The 21,525-nt window shown below is 43.5% G+C and overlaps 1 protein-coding gene and 1 pseudogene across 3 annotated transcripts in view; both read left to right on the top strand.

Moving 5' to 3' along the window:
- Nucleotides 1-21,525, top strand: part of Gosr1 (golgi SNAP receptor complex member 1) — a 36,781-nt gene that overhangs the window by 5,326 nt on the left and 9,930 nt on the right. For all 3 annotated transcript variants that reach the window (XM_006246914.4, XM_008768132.4, NM_053584.2), the window contains 4 exons: nt 1,375-1,462; nt 1,732-1,839; nt 5,309-5,400; nt 7,842-7,916. In XM_006246914.4, the coding sequence (XP_006246976.1) occupies nt 1,375-1,462; nt 1,732-1,839; nt 5,309-5,400; nt 7,842-7,916 (363 nt within the window). The remainder of the gene's footprint in view (nt 1-1,374; nt 1,463-1,731; nt 1,840-5,308; nt 5,401-7,841; nt 7,917-21,525) is intronic.
- On the top strand, nt 7,923-21,519 carry Hmgn1-ps5 (high mobility group nucleosome binding domain 1, pseudogene 5; annotated as a pseudogene).

The following is a 21,525-nucleotide window of genomic DNA, read 5'->3' as shown; positions in this document are numbered from 1 at the left end:
GTGGCCTCCCCACCCCCAGTCCCACTCTTACAAATCTTTCCCCTCATTATCTCTCCCCTTCTCAGTGACTGGGAAACCCAGTCAGGACTAATCTCATCCTCTGTGACTGAGGCCCAACCAGACAATTCATTTAGAGGAGAGGAATTCAGTGGCAGCAACAGAGCCAGAGACAGCCTCCACTCCAGTGATTAGGGGACCCACGTGAAGGCCAAGCTGCACATTTGCTACAAATGTGTAGGGGCCTAGGGCCATCCTGAGCATGCTCTTTGGTTGGTGGTTCAGTCTCTGTGAGCCCCATGTTAGTCAGGGCCTCTGTGACCCAGGTTAGTTGACTCTGTAGGTCTTCTTGTGGTATCCTTGAACCCTCCAGCTCGCTCAGTTCTATCTCCAACTCTTCCACAAGCTCCATCTGATGTTTGGCTATGGGTCTCTGCATCTCTCCATCCGCCGCCATATGAAGCCTCTCGGGAGACAGTTATGCTAGGCTCCAGTCAGCAAGCATTGCAGAGTAGCATTGATAATGTCAGGGGTTGACTCTCCCGTGGGCTAGGTCTTAAGTTGGGGCAGTCAATGGTTGGCCGTTACCTCAATCTCGGTTCTATCTTTTATCCTGTGTATCTTGAAGACAGCATAGATTTTAGGTTGAAGGTTTTGTGGGTGGGTTGTTGTCCCCCTCCCTCCACTGGAAGTCCTGCCTGTCTATAGGAGGTGACCACTTCAGTCTTCATAACTCTCACTTGTAGGAGTCTCTAGGGTCACCCCCATAGACCCCAGGAGCTTCCCCATCCCAAGGCTCTAGCTGGGTTCAGAGATGTTCCCCCATCAGTTTCTATTCTTACTGCCAGTCCTCTCCTGCCCCCCCAACACCTGATCCCTGTTCTCTTCCTCACCCCCTCTCCTACCCTGTTCCCTCCCTCCATCCACCTCAGATGACTATTTTGTTTCCCCTTGTGACTGAGACTCACACATCCTCCCTTGGGCCCTCTTTATTTAGTGTCTTTGGGTCTGTGGACTGTAGGTAGCATGGGTATCCTGTACTTGGTGGCTAATGTCCACTTATCAGTGATACACACCACGCATGTCCTTCTGGGTCTGGGTCACCTCACTCAGGATGATATTTTCTAGTTCAGGACAGTGTATAGGAGTCGCTTCTCTCCCTACCATGTGGGTCCCAGTAACTGAGCTCAGGGCACCAGGCGTGGCAGCAGGCACCTTTGTCCCCTGAGCCCTTTTGCTGACCATAAAATCATAATCTTTAAAGAAAGAGAAGTAATGTTTTGGAGTTTATTTGATCTCTTTAAGAAAAATTACCTGATTATTTTAAGGATGTTTTAAAGGGCTAAGTAATGGATATTTAATTGAACTTCTCTTCAGTTCTGACACAACACCCCTATTAAATGGATCAAGCCAAGACAGGATGTTCGAGACAATGGCCATTGAAATTGAACAGCTTTTGGCGAGGGTAAGTGCTTTTGGGCAAACAGCTAGTTGGCTGTTTATTAGATGTGTTCTGCACTGTACTGCTCACTGAAAAACCTGTTCATGCTTGCGTGCTCCTCCTCTGACCACTCGCATTCTAATGGCGGCCATCCAGATTGTAACATGTCATTTGTGGGAACTGCTGGTTGACTGGGTCTTGTCTTGTTTACTGTCATCCAAGAGGACATACAGGCAGAAAATTTACTTGAGCTGTGTTTAGTGCTTTTAAAACTATTTTCCTTTTCTTTCTAGCTTACAGGAGTAAACGACAAAATGGCAGAGTATACTCACAGTGCAGGGGTGCCCTCCCTGAACGCAGCCCTGATGCACACGCTACAGCGACACAGAGACATTCTGCAGGTGGCGTATGGGGCATCGTGTCTTCGTGGGCCTGAGGTGGCTGGAGAGGAGTAACTGACTGTGGTTACAGTGTTTTTCTAGCAGATATCAAAAGTATAACAAAGCATCATCAGTGTGTAAAGGTTTATTAGTGGGTAAAGTACAGATGCACAGATTGGAAGGCAAATGTTTTTATCACTGAGAAAGTTAACCATGTGATTTAAGAACTCTTTAAAAAGTGGTACCCAACTTCAAATCCTAGCACTCAGGAGTTAGGCAGGCCAGTTTCAGTGAGTGCAAGGCCAATTTAGTCTACATAGTGAGTTCCAGATCAGCCAGGGCCACACCGTGAGACACTGTCTTGTGGTGGTGGTGGTGGTGGTGGGAATAGGAGAGATGGCTCCATGGGTCAGAGTGCTTGCTATGAATGCAAGAGGACCTGAGTTCAAATCCCTAGAACCCATATAAAAGCCAGGCATGGCCATGTGTATCTGCAACCTCAACCTTTTAGGAAATGAAGATAGATGATCGTAAGGACTTGCCGACCAGCTATCCTAGCCAAATGAGCAAGCTTTAGATTCATTGAGAGACTTAAAAACAAGGTGGAGAACAATAGAAGAAGATATCCATGTTCATTTCTGGCCTCTACACACATGTGCATAGGAAACACACATGCACACACCTAAACAAAGAGGAATGTTTTTCATACTTTTCTTTTTTACAGACATACATATATGCATTTCTTTGTTTATGTGTGTCTGTGTACATGTGTGGAGGTCAGAGGACACCTTACAGAACTCAGTTCTAGTTTCCACTGTGTAAGTTCTTGGAATTGAACTCAGGTTGTCAGGCTTGGCAGCAAATGCCTTTATCTGTAGATCCATCTTTCTGGTTCATACATAGGAATCTGAGTACGGTAGCACACAGCTGTAACCCCAGCACTTGCAAGATACAGGGAGGTGGAGTGCCACAAGTTGGAAGTCAACTTGGTGTGCATAGTGAATTCCAAGCCAGCCAAGGATACATAGTAAACCTCATCTTAAAGGGGAATGGGTGGGGGCAGGGGCACAACAGCAAGGAGCAGAAGTATAACTCAGAGGTAGAATTTGTGATTAGTGTGCATAAGGCCCCACATCCCACCTCCAGAAGGCAGGTACACGCCCATCACTCATTCACCCAGAGAGAAGGACCAACAATTGAGAGTTGGGGTTGTTGTCAGTGGTAAAACACTAGACGTGCTCTCACTAAAGAGAAGGGGAGTGAGTGGGGCAGACAGCTCTGGTGGCAGAATATACACAAAGCCCTGAGTTCAGTTCCCAATTCTCCTGGCTTAGGCCTAGAATCCCAGCATTTAAAAAGAAGACACAGGAGAATCAGAAAGTCAAGGCTAGACCAGGCTGTTAGACCCTGACTCAGGAAAGAAGAGAACAAAAGAAGAAAAGAGTACTTACAATCACCATACACGTCTGACAGCGCTTGGGGGCTTGTCATTAGTACAGTTAGTAAAAATCAACAACAAAACCTGAGATAAATATTTGAAAGGGAGAGGCAAATTCATAACATGATAAGATCATATATATCTGATACACCAAGAAAATTAAATGATAAAAGTTAGAGACAAACTCAGCAAGCCATTGTCCTCTGTATGCACAGTGACCCATTAGAGCAGAGAATGAGTGTGAATGAGGCCCTCGTTCAGTCATTGGCACCAAAAGTGAAACTCACAGGTGTGATGTCCACCTGTAATCCCTGTACTTGGGAGGTAGAGACCAGAAGATCAGGAGTTCAAAGCCAGCTTTGGGAATAAATGAAACTTTACATATACATGTATAAAGGAAAAAAATAGGAAATTATTTCTCTTTGGAGTAGCCTTTATGCTCTGGCTTTGTAGTAAATACTTGTCCCTGACTTTCAATCCCCCTGCCTCAACCTCTAAATACTGAAGTTTTAAGCGTGTGCTTGTACTCAGATCTTTGTGGGTTTTTTTTTAATTAATTAATTAATTTTATTTTTGAGACAGTTGCCTTTACCACAAACTGGCCTTGAATTCCTGATCCCCTTATTCCAAGTACTGGAATTACAACTGCACCACCAAATCTGACTTTCTTTACTTATTTTAGATAATGAAAGATGATACCAAAGTTCATTTAAAAAGCATATAAAACAACCAAAAATAAAGTTTAATATAGTTCTGAAAGCGAGAAGAAGAGTAATTCTATCCAACATTAAAACCTATTTAAAAACTAATATTGGGGTTGGAGAGGTTGGCTCAGTGGTTAAGAGCATTGTCTGCTCTTCCAGAGGTCCTGAGTTCAATTCCCAGCAACCACATGGTGGCTCACAGCCATCTATGATGGGATCCAATGCCTTCTTCTGGTGTGTCTGAAGACAGCTATAGTGTACTTATGTACATAAAATAAATCTTAAAACAAACAAACAAAAAAGGCTGGGATAATTGATAGTTTGTTTCTAGGGGCCAGCCAAGTAGCTTCTGGGTACAAAGCACTTGCTATCAAGCCTTGCTACCCTGAGTTCATTCCTTGGGACCACATGGTGGAAGGAGAGAACTAACTCCTGCAACGTGTCCTCTGACCTCCACACATGTAACCCTCCCCACTCACACGCACACAAACGTGTAAACTATAAAAGTTCTCTAAAGATGGGTGTGTGTGTAGTCAGTTGTTCTTAGATTTTTGAGGCAGGGTCTCCCTAGGAACTGGGACTTGCCAATTTGACTGGGATGGCTGGACAGTGAGCCATAGGGCTCCTCCTGTCTCTGCCTCCTCACTGCTGAGATGACGGGTACACTGTCACGCCCAGCTGTGTACAGCCCAGCTATGGCAGATTACACCCCACCCCACCCCCGCTCGCTCTCTCCCTGCCTCCTTTATCCCTCCCTTTTCTTTCTCCTTCCCTCCCTGTTTCTCCTCCTCCACCATTCCCAAAGACTTAGTGTAGAAAAAGCATAGGAAAAGAGGGGAGGAAAGAAAATCTGTCAACATTTCAAATTGATCATGAGTGAAATTTAGAAATTTCTGAGCGTTGAAGAGCTAAGGAAGATCTAATGCGAGAAACTACAACAAAGGACTCAACTGCTTAATATACAAAAGTAATACAAATATGGAAGACAATAGAATTTTCTTAAAAATGAACTGGGGGTGTAGCTCCGTGGTAGAGCACTTGGTTTGCATTTGTAAGGCCATGGGTTGGATCCTCAGCAGTGAGGGAAAGATGGGGTCGGAGACAGGGTTTAAAAAGTAAGCTCTAAGCCTTATTAGGTACACCATTGGGTAGAAAATCTCTCCCTTCTTTTACCCTAGGCTGTTTGAAGTCATTTTGCCTTAGGTTTTTTTCCTTATAACTCTGTCCTGTGTGGTAAGGTACTAGGTGGTAGGACACTTAGTGTTGGAAATGTGTAACCTGATAAACAGATAAAAGGATAAAAGTACATAAATAGTTTGTGTTGAGACTGGATGTTGATTTATTTCAGGATTATACACATGAATTCCATAAAACCAAAGCAAACTTTATGGCAATACGGGAAAGGGAGAATCTCATGGGATCAGTACGAAAAGATATTGAGTAAGTTACCTTTTGTGTTACTGTATACAATGTTTATGTGGATTTAGGCTGTATCTGTGGCTAATTGCAAATTGAGTAGCAAAACCAGGATTTAAACTTTGGGGTTTCTGATTTTCCATCTCATTTTCCTTTGAAGCTAAAGTCTGGGCTGACTCTACTTTGCCATCTCCCAGGCTTCCTGTGAGCCCCTGCCAACCCTGACTTTCCTAAGTCCAGCTTGAGTGATTCCCTTCCGTCCATGCTAAGAATGGCATGAATGCCAATAATAGGGTTCTATTTCTCTCTCTTTCTTCTCTCTTCTCCCTACCCACCCCCTCTCTTTCTTTCTCTCCCCCCCCCCCTCTCTCTCTCTCTCTCTCTCTCTCTCTCTCTCTCTCGTGTTCAGATAGCTATTAGCTTCCCTGAAATTCTGAACTATGTTTGTATGGGAGCAGGAGTTTCTAGGTTTAATGTAGAATCAAAGCCTTGTGAGACTAAGGCCTTCAGCATTTTATAGTGGTCTCACTCCCTAAGATTTGGACTGTCTTTCCATCTGTTGCTTCACTGCCCTGTACTGCCCTGTAGAAGTCCTATAGAGTATCTGACTGATGCTGAAGACTGTCTTTTGTTTGTTTGTTGTTTGTTTTCTTGAGGTCAGGCTGGCTTAGGGTATGGCCCTTCTGACTCTGCTCCCAAAGGCAGAGATGGTAGGTGGCTTCCACCATACCTAGACAGTTTTCCCATTTTGGACCATCTAATGACTGATGGTCTCGTTTGTGATAGTTTATGATACCTATGTTATATCAACTAGGACACACATTCATCACAAGCTGGTATGTGTTACATGTGCTCTGAGAAACGTTCCCAGAGAGCCTCTCTACATAGCATTAGCAGGCCTGAAACCTGCTGTGTAGAGCAGACTGGCCTCAAACTCTGATTCCTAAGAGCTGGGAGGAAAAGTGTGCACTAGCACACCTGACCTACAGTGTGATGGTTTTGTTGTTAGGAATGTATACGCCTTCTTTAATGTCTGTACAGTTGCCTTACACAGTTTGAAGACTGTGGTCAGAACCAACAGGGGGCGGCCTTCAATAACTATACATTTAGTTCTTCCACAGTTTGTGGGAGCCACTAGATATAACCCTTTAGTTTCTGAAGAATCGTTGATAAAAATATATTCATTCATTCATTAAACCATTGTCTGAGTACCAACTATGAACAAGACATTCTGTGTGAAAGGTCTATGTGAAAATGGCAGCTTAGCCTTGAAGGAGTTCATCATCAAAGTGCTAGAGAGGAGCTTGTTAGTGAGCGAGGCCTAGTATACCTGAGTAACAAGGGTTTGCAGAGGGGAGCTTGTTAGTGAGCGAGGCCTCTTAATACCTGCATAACAAGGGTTGTCTGGTGGCTTTGCTGGAATATTTTGTACTGTTTTTGCATTTTACACAGTCCTTTTCTGTGGGTTACCTTTCTGGTTCCACGATACTCTTTTGAAAGAGGCAGCTCTCATTAGGTCTTATTTTACAAAAGGAGTTACTGAGAGATTTTCTAAGATCATCCAGCTACATAATGGCGGTGCATAGACTTGAGAGTCATGTCAGCTGCTTTGCTAGTCTGTCCTGGGTCTTGTAGGCTGTCACTGTCCCTCAGCCAGGCCTTCGGGTTTTAGAACATGACCCTCTTTTCATAGACATTGGTACAGTTTGGGAATTAAAAAAAAAATTGTTCTTCAAGACCAGTTGTGGTGGCGCATGCCTTTAACCTCAGCACTCAGGAGTCAGAAGCAGGCAGATTCCTGTGAATTTGGTACATAGAGATTCCAGGTACATTTGAAATTCCCGGTATACATAGAGAATTCTAGGACAGCCAGGGTTACATGGAGAAACCCTGTCTCCCAAAAAAAGAGAAGGAAACAAAGTCTTCTTAATACTTACTTCTAGTGAAAAGCAGGGAATGAGATCGTTGATAGAAGTACAGGTCCCCTTTGGTAATTGTAATATGCTGACAGTGAACATGGAGATCCTGAAGTGTGCCAGGCTGAACATTTGAGTTGCAGAGTTCCTTAGGCTTCCCGCTCATGAGCGGCTCATGCTGCTGTGACGGATAACATTGGTTCAGTAGCTTCTTGCCCTGTGCGCCATGTGCTAACTAGTCTGAAGTTCTACCTTTGCTGGAGAAAATAAGACGCCAAGTTAATACACAAAGGAAAAGTAAGGTCCCCTGTTCAGAAGCCTGGGTTAGTTTGGTGAAAAACAGAGAACCCCTAAACCTAAGCTGGAGAAACAAACTCACCCTTTACATCTGTGGTAGTCGTTCATCCTTGAGGGAAGTGGAGAGCACCATATTCTGATTGCCTACTTGGAACTGTGGACTCTCCTCTGTTGTCATTAGGGTTTCGTGCCTTAACCTGATGTTGCAGCATCTACTAAAACTGCTCTCGCCTTTTCTTGACATTGCTTTAGGTCATATAAAAGTGGGTCTGGAGTAAACAACAGGAGAACTGAACTGTTTCTGAAAGAACATGACCACCTTCGAAAGTAAGTACTACCTGCTTTCCTGTGTTTGCTGATTCGTTTACCTGTAAAGACATTTTATTACAGTAAGGGCTTTGCTGATTGGAATTCATCCTGCTCTGAGTGGATTCAGTTGAAATGGATGGCAGCTCATCAGCCATAATTAAATGTTGCCCTTTGAGGATTTTCCTCCTCTCTTTGCCTGTCTTCTCTTTTAACCAGCATACTGCAAGTTATTAATGGTATCCACAGTAGTAATACCATGATGTGAATGGTCTCTTACCACGTACCTCATTGAAGAAACTTTATAAAGAGTAAAAAGGCCAATTATCAAGTGCTAAAGAAACAAACAAAAACAACAAAAGCACGATTTCAGCAGAAAATGACTGGGTAAAGTGTAAGTGTGCTTTAAAACAAGGCCCCACACTCTACTCCCGTGTCAGCTGTTTTTCTCTATGATTTTTTTTTCTTATTTGTATTTTGTGGTAAAGCTTAAGATCAGAACAGTTGTCTCTGAGCTCAGCTTGTTAGTCAATGTTAAATAGTCAACGTTAGGAGTTAGGTTGCTGCTGAATGTCATTAATTAGTTACGTGTGATAAGCTTAAGGTACTATTGAATTTATTTGCCTTTAAAGGCCAATACTTTAATTATAAACTGTTAAAATCAAGACACAAAAAACTGGAAGGGAAGCTCAGTGGTTAAGAATACTAGCCACTCTTGCAAAGGACCTGAGTTCATTTCCCAGAATCTAAATGGCAGCTCCCAACTGTCTGTCACTCCAGTCCCAGGGAATCTGATGCCCTCTTCTGACTTACACAGGCACCAGGCACATGTGTAGGCAAAGCATCCATACACATAAAGTAAAGTAAAATAACAGCGCAGATCAGGGTATAGTGGTACATGTCTGTATCCCCAGCTACACAGGAAGGTGAGTCAGAACTGTCGCCTTGGCTCACCAGTTCAAGACCACTGTGGGCAACAGAGTGTATCTCAGTATACATGTACAAACACATGTACATTTATAGACACACATACACATAACAAAATTGTATATGTGGTGTTGAGGAATGAAGCCAGGACTCAACCTCTCAACTAACCACTTGGCCAATTCAGGTCTTTTTAGCAGCTGTGGTTCTTCTAGTATCAGAACTAGTTATTTCTGGTTTCTGTTTTTTGTTTTTATTATCGATCTTTGTGTGTTTGTATATGTGCATGTGTGTGCATGCATGTGTGTATATATGAATGTAGAGGCCTGAGGTTGGAAATAATCTCTCGGGTTGGGGATTTAGCTCAGTGGTAGATCACTTGCCTAGCAAGGGTTCGGTCCTCAGCTCTGGAAAAAAAAAAAAAAAAAGATAGGAAATAGTCTCTCTTCCACCTGACTCATTAAAGCAGGGTCTCTCAAGTCCATGGCTTGTCTTTCTGGCCACCGTGCCCTAAGGATTCTTTGTCTCCTTGATGCTTGAATTACAGGTGGCCCACTGCACCTCTGTGGTGTTTCCCACAGGGTCTGGTGATCTGGATCTATCTGGTCGTCATGCTTACGTGGCGGTTACCCTAACCACTGCACCATCTCTCCAGCTCCCTTTCTTTCAATTACACTTTATTTACTTTGTGTTGGCAGGGTACATGTCATAGCATATGCATGGACAGGTTTTGAGACTCTGTTCTCTGGCCCCAGGGTGGTGTGGGCTGTAGGGATCCGGCTCAGATCCTTAGCCTTGGCAGCATGCCGGGCTGTCTCCTGGTTGTTCATCCCTGGTTGGTCTTTCATTTGTTGCATATTGTTGATTGACACAAGGACAGGTTCTTCTAGAGTATGTTTACTTACAGACCCGTATAAGCTTGGGAATTCTTTCAGTGTTGGGTAAAGACAACCATGAAAAAACTTTGCATTACATCCAAAACTATCAATATATTTCTGGAGTACAGAGTAATTCCAAAAGTTTGAAGTTGTATAAAGAAATGAGAAAATAGAAATTAGGATGTATCTTGTGTTTGTTTCAAAATACTTTATATTTCTTGTGAGAAAAGAAACTGGGGCAAAGGGAAGTTGAGTGTAACAGGATCTTGATGTGAGTTAGGCGACTGTCAACATCTAGAACAAGGGCACAATCATCGCTCTCACTCATAGGTTGGAACGCTGTCTGTCTGTTTGCTCTTACTCATCCCACCCCCTTAACTCCCAGTCCACCTCACTTCCTTTCCCACCCAACTGTGTGTCATTTTTCTCCCCCATCAAGATCAGTTTGTGTAGCCCAGACATTCGTGGATATGTGTCCTTCCGTATAGTCTGCCTGTCATGGGCTACACACACTCTTTCCCAGCAGATAACAGTTGTCAGTAGCTCCTTGTTAGGGTTGGAGCTTCTGTGCTGGAATGTGGTCTAGCTTGGCCTTACACAGTTCTTGTGCATATGTCGCAGCTGGTCTGAGTTCAGTGTGTGTCTACCCTGGTGCATCCAGAAGACAGTTCTATAGATATCAAGCAACTCTTGCTCTTACACTGTCTCTGCTCTGTCTTTCACAATGAACAGGGGCCTTTGGAAGAGGGGGTGTGGCGCGCGCGCGCGCGCACACACACACACACACACACACACACGTTAACATGCTTGCCCAGCACACAGAAGCACCCTTGTTGCATCTCTACTGGAACAGCAAGTAAGCATTCATCCAGCTGTGAACCCTGCAAGCTCCAATAATGACTGGTGCAGCAAGACACGCTCACTGGTGCAACAGAGGTGTGTGTGTGTGTGTGTGTGTGTGTGTGTGTGTGTGTGTGTGTGTGTGTACACTAACTATAAATAAAGCTATAATAAATATAAGGAGATCTATATGTGAGGCAAGACTGAACAGAGTAATACTATCTCCCAAAAAAGAAACAGGGTCAGAGAAATGGCTCAGTAGATAAAGGTACCACCAAGCTTGATGACCTGAAGTCAATCCAAAGACACACATGGTAGAAGAGAAGAACCGATTTCTATAAATCCTCTAACCTCTGCATGTATGCTGTGACACATGCAGCGTACACACAGTCATCACGCATACAAAGTACATTAAAATGTAATTTTATGTGTATGAGTGTTTTGCCTACATATACATGTACTGCCTTGTGCCTGAAGAGGCCAGGAGAGGGTGCTACACAAAGATGGTTGTGAGCCACAGCGTAGGTGCCAGGAACTGAACTCAAGTCTTCTGCAAAAGCATCAAGTGCTCCTAACTGCTGAGCCACTCCAGCCCCTGATTTAAAAAAATAAAAAATAAGAGCAAGTAGATGTAAAAGGAGACACTTGGGGACTCTACCAGTACTGTCTCCACTCAGAACGAACTCACTAAGTCTAGTGTCTTTCTAGCTCTCACTCCCACTGCCATTTGTCTTGTCAGTCCTTTCTTTGTTTATTTACATGTGTAAAAGGAAGGAAGTCCTTTGTATATTTATTTACATGTGTAAAGGAAGGGTGTCAGTCCTTTGTATGTTTATTTACATGTATAAAGGAAGGATATATCTCCACATTTCGGTCTGTTCCTCAGCAGGACTCAGATGCAGTGAGCTTTGTCTAGGACTCCAGTTAACTTTGTTGCTCACACCATTGGGCCTCGTTTGGGCTAGCCTCTATCACTTGGCTAGCCTTATTACTCTGGGTACTTCCTGTAGTTCCTGGTAGCATGAAACATTCGTGGCTCATGTTACATTTTCCTTCCCTCAGCTCAGCCACTTGACTAAGCAGCCTCAGGCCCTTTTTATTGGCATGTGTTATTAGGGAACTTAAGATCTTGGGAGGGGTTTTTGTTGGTTTGGTTTAGTTTTATTACTCTGAGGTGATTGTTTCCAGGCACCTTCTTGCTGATAGATTTTATCATGAATGGGTTTTAATTTTTAATTAATAATTAATTGTAGCTATTGAGGGGAACAATTGTATTTTTATTTACTGTAATGTGATAAATTACATTATTTTCAAACATTAAACCAGTATGAATACTGGAATCCCACTTGATCATGAGGTATTTCTTTTCTGTAACTGCTGGGTTTATGTTAAGGGATTCTGCATTTTATGAAATATAATGTAGTTTTCTATTCTGGAAATGTTTTTGTGTTTTAATTCAAGTAATACTGTCCATTTTAAGTGACTTGGGTCGTGTCCCTTCTCTGTTTTCTGACCTTGGTGTTGTTTCCTTCTTACCTATGTAGAGTTGACCAGTGAATCCATCCAGCAGGAATTTCCATCCAGGTTTCCTTTTCCAGTTATAAGTTGTGCAGATATCTGTAGGGTAAGAAGTCGAATGTCCCTGAGCCAGTAGGTGGCTCACTAGAATCAGCTCAGAATGAGACGAATCATCCTTACCAGAGGAGCTGGAGTGCCGCCAGCGAGGGTGTGATATGTGCAGGCTCCGGTGCTGTTCGGCCAGCTGGTAGCATCAGCTTTGGCTTTGTGTTTTCTGCTGGAACAAACCGTAAGCAGAGGCGGAGTGTGCTTAAGCAGAACCTCACCCAACCACTTACTGGGAGAGGTTTTACTTTAATCCTCCCCCCCCCCCCCCCCGTTCCCTTGAATGAATTAGCTTTTCCTGGGCCTGTAGCACCCTCCATGTTGGGTCAGTCATCCTACCATTGCTTCATCCATGTCACTTTGTCCCTTGGCAGCTGCTGCCACCAGGGCCTGTTTCCTTTCTCATATATGTTATAGTTAAAATTAATATCAATTGGGGGTTTCTACCCCACCTTAGATCATTTAGTTCCCAGATAAAAGACACAAAACTTTGACATTTATAATAAGCTTTAGACATCACTAGAGCTGGACAGATATTAACCACTAAGCTATTTTGTCTACTTCCCTGCCAGTAACTCTGAGATATAAATTGCCATGTTCTACCTGGACTGCTTTTACTCCAACTGGCCAGTCCTCATGGCCCTATGGCATCTTCCTTTCCTCACTCTCTTCGTTCTTCCTCTTCCTCCCTTTCTTCTTTTTCCCCCACTCCTCTTCTTCCTCCTCCTCTTCTTCCTCTTCTTGTTCCTCCTCCTCCTCCTCAGCTCTGCCTCAGATCCCAAGCCCTGGAACAAAAGCCCCACCTTCCTCTCTTCTGCCCATCTACAAGCTGTAGGCATCTTTATTGACCCATCAGAGATAACTTGGGGGCAAGGTTACATAGCATGCCTTGGTGTACTTGGGGATTTCCTCGTCTCCAAGGCCACCAGATCTTGGGGGCCAGTATTAAGTATTCGATGCATAGCAACAGACCAAACCTCAACGCAGATGTACCAAGTTAGGTCCCGCCATCCTCTTTGTGCTTTTGCTTTATTTGTCCAACTGGTTTAATATTTTTTCCTCATTCTTGCAGATAGCTTGTTTAGGTTCTGTCTCACCTGTCCCTCCTCAAGCAGGCCTTTCTAACTCTTAACTCACCCTCCCCTTGCTGTGACGTAACAACGCTGCCTTTTGTTTCCCTGGAAGCACTATGACAGTGTCTAGTGTTTCCCTGGAAGCACTATGACAGTGTCTAGTGTTTCCCTGGAAGCACTATGACAGTGTCTAGTGTTTCCCTGGAAGCACTATGACAGTGTCTAGTGTTTCCCTGGAAGCACTATGACAGTGTCTAGTGTTTCCCTGGAAGCACTATGACAGTGTCTAGTGTTTCCCTGGAAGCACTATGACAGTGTCTAGTGTTTGGTCTGTTTTCTCTGCTGTTTTCCTAGACTATAAGTTTCATGAGGGAGAACTTCGTCTACCATAGCATATTTGGATCTCCAGCCCTTGTTATACCATTAACGCTTAATACCTACTTTTTTCATGAATCACTGGTTATAAGCAAGGCTGTTAATTTTGTTTTCATAAACATAGGAATATACATTATACCCTAGTATAGAAAACTTATTTGTTTCATTCAATTATTCTCTACTGAATACTTAATATATACTCACAAACACAAAATTAACTGTAAGGACTGTAGGAAATAATTATTCCTGTAACCAATTATATTTTGCTTTATAAAATTAATTCCTTGTGAAATCCTTTTGAAATTTTAAAGTCTAGGAGAGTTCGCTTCTGGCTAAGAGTCCTTGCTGCACAACCGTGAAGACCTGGATCCAGGTCCTAGCACCTATAAGTCAGTGTGGTCTCTCACGTGCCTATGACCCAGCCCTGGAGCATGGAGCTAGAAGGACGACTGCAGCTCGCTGGCCACCACATAGCTGGAGACATGAGCTCTGTTCAGGGAGAAACCCTGCCTCAAAGGAATAGAGCAGAGAGTGGGAGAGGAGGTCACCTGACAGCCTCCTCAGGCTTCACGTGTGCACGTGTACCTGCACACATAAGTGCATATGCTGTACACACACACACACACACACACACACACACACACACACACACACACACTCACACGGGTTGGGGGAAGGGAGAGGTTTAAGTTCTTTAGTAAGTCTCAAGCATCTATGTACTGGCGAAACAGGAATCTGAGCGTATGTAGGTCGCAGGCTCATAACTGTTTAATAGAACGGCTTTCACTAAACACACATTTAACAGTACAGCTTTTACTAAACAAGAAGTTCCTAACGTTTTGGAGTTTGCCCATACCTCACTGCCTTCCCTGTGAGTTGTTTCTTTAAATTTTTATATTCATTTTAACAAGAAACCATCATGGCCTGATTTTAGAGAGAACTGAAAGATCAGTTGCTCTGGAAAGTGCATCACGTGGCCTCTCGTATGCGAGCTGTGTCACGTAAGGGTGAGTGCCGTTGAAGTTAAGTCATTTTATAAAGTTGAAAACGTTTTAAAATTACAGAGAATCCATTTCTTCTCAGATCCAGAACCATTGTACAAACCATTGTACCGTGTTAAGTAAAATGGCTTACACTATTTAGTTGATAACTTTTGTTCCCATTCTGTTGACCGCCTGGCGGGAAGATGGAGAATGGCCACACTGACTGTTTGTGTTACTCTAGGTCTAACCTGTCTATGAATGAAGAATTATTTTACTGCCTTCTAACTCGATTATTCTTCATAGACATTATAGGCTTATGCTTAGAGTTTGAGCATTTTACCAGCCCTGTCATTTATATACTCTAAAGGTTTTTTTGCACAAATATTTTAGGTAGGCTTATTTTGTTTGTTTGTTGGGTCTTGCGTGTCCCAGGCTAACCTTGAACCTACTGTGAGGTCAAAGACCTAGAACTTCTGATCCTCCAACCTCTAGTCTCTAAATTATAGTGTATGCTTTCACGCCCAGTTTATGTGGTACTGGAGATTGAACCTAGAGCTTCATGCTTGCCTGGCGGGCACTGCACCAACCTAGCTATGTCACCAGTAGACTTTCTCTGTCCTTTGCGAGCCTGGGTCTCACTGTGTACGTAGTGCAGGCTGGAGCCCACGGAGACTTGAGCTTATGCCTTTGCTTTGTTCTCTCTTGCTTCCAGAAACGAATCTGATGGCATAGACTGCACAGCGTTGCTCTGATAATGCAGGTCCAAGGCTTTGTCAGCCCTTTCTGCCCGTGAGAGTATAGCACATGTGTAAGACTAGCAAAAGTAGATAGTAAGTCTGTACCGACAGCTCAGCCATTGAAGGCTAGGTTCACAACTCAAAGGCAAGAAAAGTCAGTACAAAAAGAGAAAGGGAGCAGGGATGTGCGTGTGCGGGCGCTGCGTCAGTGCAAGGATTGCGAGTCACCACAGCCGCATCCCTCTGAGGGTCCTAGGGATGGAGCTCAGGTTCCCGTGCTTGCGCAGCAGGCACTGCCAACTGAACAACTCCCACCCCCAATTTTATGTAATAGAAATTGAAGTGTTTTTAATGTTGGGAGTGTCTTAGTGAAATGAAATTTCAACTCTATTAATGGACTGTGACCACTTTTATAAAAATTATCATAATACCTAGCAAGTGCAAGGCCCTGGGTTCGGTCCCCAGCTCCGGAAAAAAAAGAAAAGAAAAAAATTATCATAATAATGTTGACCTTTGGGCTGGGGATTTAGCTCAGTGGTAGAGCACTTACCTAGGAAGCGCAAGGCCCTGGGTTCGGTCCCCAGCTCCGAAAAAAAAGAACCAAAAAATAAAATAAAATAAAAAATAATAATGTTGACCTTTACAATAAGCAATGGCTTTCTCTTAACAGTTCTTTGTGGGACAGGAGAGGTGGCTCACCAGTTAAGAGTGCATACTGCTCTGGCAGAGGACTGGAGTTTCAGTTTCCATCACCCACGTTAGAGTTCACAGCTGCTGGCTGGTAGCGCCAACTAGAGGAGAACCAGTGCTTCTGGCCTCTCCAGGCCCCTGTATTCAGGCACGTGTGAATGCACACGTAATAAACATAGTAGAAATGTAAAATAAGTCTCTAAAAAGTTTTCTATATGGTTACACCGTAGGTTGTTTAATAAGTATCACAGAATTCATGTTATATAATGGTCGGGGATAACATCTCAGTGAAATGATTTAAAATCCTGGCATTTAAGGACATGACCTTCCCTTTCTCTAGTATTTCTGAGCTCAGTTAACTCATGTGGTTTTGTTGAAATAGACGTGAATGTTGTATGCTGTGGGGCTGCTGTCAGGGACGTCTGCTGCCTGGTAGCACATTCACCCTTCTGGACAGCAAGCTTGCCTCAGCCTTGGCTCTATGTTCTTACTGCTGCTTCTCGTTATTCACGTAGGCATTGCAGTGCCACAACCTATGCACACGCATACGTAGTCTTTGTTTTTGTGTGTGCATGTATGAACTAATTACCCCAAGGAAAAACACCATAGACAGAGAGAAAATGTTTACAAAACACACATTTGATAACAAGCGTTCATCATTGCTAGGACCACACACCAGCCAGTTAAAGAGACCAAAAGACTTAGTTTGGCTCGTGTTTTAGAGATGCCAGTTCATTGTGACAAGAAGGCCATGATTAAGTTGCCCTCAGACAGCACTGTTCTGAAGTGAAAACCTGGGACCTGTGTATGAAGAAATCCTAGGGACAATCAGAAACCACAGGCTCCAAACTGTGTATCAGTTGGCAACTGGTGGCTGTCATGTGGTATTTCAAGGTTCCCTGTTAGAGATCATTCGTCTCAAATGGTCTGGTTATTTATGGTGGTAAAATAAACACTAAAGCACAATGACCTGGTTAGCCAAGGATGGCCCTTGAACTTCTGATCCTCCTGCCTCCACTTTCCAAGAACTAAGTTTATAGGTTTTTCTTACAACTGGCTTACAGTTAGGAGCTATCATATACAGCTCATTTTTCTTTTTTTTTTAAAGATTTATTTATTTATTTTATGTATATGAGTACACTGTAGCTGTCTTCAGACACACCAGAAGAGGGCATCAGATCCCATTACAGATAGTTGTGAGCCACCATGTGGTTGCTGGGAATTGAACTCAGGACCTCTAGAAGAGCAGTCAATCCACTAAGCCATCTCTCCAGCCTCCATTTTTCTTTATTTTGAGCAGTGAAATCAAATCTGTCTTCAGTGACATGCCACTCTTTTTTTTTTTTTTTTTAAGACAGGGTTTTTCTGTGTACCTCTGGCTGTCCTGGAATTTGCTCTGTAGACCAGGCTAGCCTCAAACTCAGAAATCTGTCTGGGATTAAGGACATGTACCACCACCATCCACTGGCACATGACTTTCTTAAAGAAAAGACTCCAAATGGAGGTAGCGCCATAATGTAGGATTATAAAATTATGATTATAAAAATGTGTGTATGTATACTTCTGTGGAAAACTTGTAAAGTTTGTAAGGAATAATTCAATGCTAATCCTGATTGTTACTTTATTAGTGCTAGAAATATCTGTTACTCCTTTATTTGTTTATTTATTAAGCATTTAATGAGTATCTCCTGTGTGCTAGGTACTAGACCCTGGGGAATCAAAGATGCATGAAAGTCATTCTACCCCTGGGACCCATGCTGCCTAGAGGAGCAGTAAACAAGAATCCCTCCCTCTGAGAGAGCGTGTTTTCAAGTCTTAACTGAGAATTTAGGTGAAAACCTTTTCTGTCTCTGTAGTGCAGTGGTTCTCAGCCTCCTTAAGGCTGTGACCCCTTAACAGTTCCTCATGTTGGGATAACTCCCAACCATAAAATTATTTTCATTGTCACTTCAAAATATAATTTTGCTACTATTAAAATCATAATGTGGATATTTGATATGCAGATGGTCTCAGGTGACCCCGTCAAAGGGTTGTTTGACCACCAAAGGGTTCATGACCCACCCACGGGTTTGAGAACCCCTGCTGAAGCATATTGTCTGAGTACTTAGTGCTGTGACCCCTTAACAGTTCCTCATCTTAGGGTATCCCCCAGATACTACATTACCAAATGAATTGATGTGAGGGCATAATGTAAAGAATTAGTTTTGCCTGTATTCACAGGTGCATCTGGAGAAGCTTCATGAGGATACAGCTTTTGGGCTAGACTCTGGGATGTGTCAATGGTGTATGTTAAGGGTTAAGAGGGGTTGGAGACAGAGCTGCTCTTCAGAGGACTGCTTTCAGTTCCCAGCTCGAGGTCTGATGCCCTCTGGTGGCCTCCACAGGTACCTGTACATGCTCAGCACACACATAAACATACATTTTAAAGATTTTAGAATAAAAGAGCCTCCAGGAAAGAGCAGTAAAAAACATCAGAGAGCCTTGATCTGAAGCAAACATTCCTATAGGCCTGTGCATCTGCAAGCCCTTTTGCTTGGATCATCTCATGTGAGCTTTATGACATGAAAAGTCCGTGAGATGGGCTCCGACAACCTCACACTTGAACCTTTGAACCTTGACCATGCTATAGGTTGGATGGAAAGAAAACAGTGTGCGTGCGTGTGTGCGTGTGTGTGTGCGTGCGTGTGTGTGTGTGTGTGCGTGTGTGTGTGTGTTTATATTTCTGGTTAGCTCTGATGCAGTGTGTAAGAGGATCTGGAGCCAATCAGAAGGTGCTTCCTTGTTTATATAATGCTAGAATTCATCGAGTTTTAAAGGTTTTCAGTCCTGTTTGCTCACTTGTTGACTTCATTTGTTGGAGACAAGGTCTCAAGTATGCCAAGTTGGCCTTGAACTCCTTCTGGAGCTTAGGATAGCCCTAAACTTCTGATCCTCCTGCCTCTATTCCCAAGTGTTGGGATTATAGGCAGGTGCCACTACACTCAGTGTCTACACACAGCTGAGCTACATCCTGGCCCTTGTCCTTTTAAGTATTCATATGTCAGAAAATGAGTGCAAACTCTGAAGCACCCCACTTCTGTTACAGTCAAACACATCCACTGACTCTAAATTCTTTATTTTACCCACCAAAATGTTTGATTAAAATGCTTTTAAATAAGCCAGGCATGATGGTGCATGCCTGCACAGTGAGTTCCTAGACAACTGGCTTTTAATCACTATCTTGGTACTTTTTAAATTCTTAATTATAGAACGTATGCAAGGTAATTTTGACACTCTTAGGAACTCATCTTGACTTTATATCTCCACTAAATCGAAACCTCAGTGTTCTGCTTTGTAAACTAACAGTAACTCTTTTGGAAGGAATTGGCTGGGAAAATGCAAATATTTATCTCTGCACTACTCCATGCCTAGCAACAGCCAAGTAAAATGGCAGTATCTGGAAATTTGTTTCTGTGCTCGCTGATACTTAGTTGCCCCTTACCAAGCTCAGCTCTTGGTACATTTCTCCGTGGAGTTAGCTGTTTCTTACATGGTGTGAGATGTTGGGCATAGGCACTCTGCAGATCAGAGGTCGTATTCGTTGTCTGTGTTCACGCTCTTAGATTCTAAAGTTTCAGGAGCTGAGATCTAGTTTAGTTTAAAAAAAAAAAAAAAAAGACAAAACCCCAAAAAGGAAGGAACTCTAATGTTTGAGTGATACTAATTAGAGCCATCAGAACTGTATCTGTCACCTGTCTAACAAGTTGGTTATAATTCTTACCTTTTGAATGGATAGTGGTGACAACCTTGAGTTATCCAGATTTAACTATTGCTCCTTGATACTGTCATTAAAACTAGCCAGACTTTAATAATAAGGAATGTCACACACATGCGCTGTGTGTGCACACATGTACTGCATGTGCACACACGCGCATGCACATACACACCCACATCACCCCCCCCACAAAACCCAGAATATTTAAGCTGAGAAATAAAAGCAAAATGTAAATTACTTCATATGTGGCTAAATTAATTTCTGAGTTCAGGATTTTTTCTCTAGATGCTCCAAAAATAAAAATCTTAGTTATTCTATATACAGAAATGGCAGTAGAATTCATATACATAGAACAATATGAAATGGCCCTTGAGACGTGGTCGCAGCACTTGTGTGTTAGCGGCTGGGCAGTGTGGCTCTGTGACAGATCCGGTGATGCGGATGCCCGTGCTGCCATGACGCCCAAGAGGAAGGTTAGCTCAGATGGAGTGCAAAGGTGGAGCCCAAGCGCCTGTCGGCTGAGCCCGCCCCTGCCAAGGTGGACGCGGAAAGGATAAAGCATCAGACAAAAAGGTGTAGATAAAAGGGAAGAGGGGAATGAAGGGCAGACAGGCTGAAGTGGCTGACCAGCAAACTACAGATCTGCCTGCAGAAAATGGAGAGGGAGCAGCAGAGTCCAGCCTCTGAGGGAGAGAAAGAAGCCAGGTCGGACTGGCAGCCATCGCGCCTGTCATCGTACAGTCCAGAGGAATGTCTTTATCAACTATCTTGTAAATGCGAGTTTTAATAGCTCTAGAAACATTTTTAAAAGGTGAGGGAATCCCACCTCATCCCATCTTTTAAGTGTAAATGGTTTATGTTTTGGTACAACCAGAAAATAGCAGGGTACTGAATCAGGAGAGGTTGTGACTGTCTCAGGGTGACCATAACATTCCGTAGAGGGGGCTAGTTTTATATCCTACAGTACAAAGCTTACTAAATGGCAATTTGAGGTCTCCATCTTGCATTCATGTCTGGGATATTTTCAGTTATATCTGGTCCTATGTTTCTAGTAGAGCCATTTTGTAAGAAAGCCGGTCTTTGGTCCTCACCCTGTCAGAACTGTGATGTCTGTGGTCATGGCAGTCCATTTTCCTAACAGGTGTGATAATGTGCTGTGAAAGATGGAGATTTAGAATATGTTCTGTGTGTGGCATCGAACTGTGATGGTGGAACTGAGCATTGTGAGCGTTCGGTGGTTAGGAGAGGTCGTAAGAAAACTTGCCGAGTTTGAGGCTGGAGCATCACGGGAATAAGTTCAAAGAGAAACAACGAGCAGCTCTTCATCTGCGCACGTGAGCACAGTGTGCCTCTTCATCTGCGCACGTGAGCGCAGTGTGCCTCTTCATCTGCGCACGTGAGCGCAGTGTGCCTCTTCATCTGCGCACGTGAGCGCAGTGTGCCTCTTCATCTGCGCACGTGAGCGCAGTGTGCCTCTTCATCTGCGCACGTGAGGACAGAGTGCCTCTTCATCTGCGCACGTGAGCACAGTGTGCCTCTTCATCTGCGCACGTGAGCACAGTGTGCCTCTTCATCTGCGCACGTGAGCACAGTGTGCCTCTTCATCTGCGCACGTGAGCACAGTGTGCCTCTTCAGAGTTTGGGTACCTGTGATAGGAGTTGGAATGTCTGTGTACTCTGCTCCTCGACCAGAAAAGAAAAATAAGAAATGCTATTAAATATATGTTTACTAATTCAAAATTTTAACTTTCTT

The sequence above is a fragment of the Rattus norvegicus genome, chromosome 10 (genome assembly GCF_036323735.1).
Source record: "Rattus norvegicus strain BN/NHsdMcwi chromosome 10, GRCr8, whole genome shotgun sequence".
Classification (NCBI taxonomy): Eukaryota; Metazoa; Chordata; class Mammalia; order Rodentia; family Muridae; genus Rattus; species Rattus norvegicus.
This window is presented reverse-complemented; position numbering and strand designations above follow the sequence as displayed.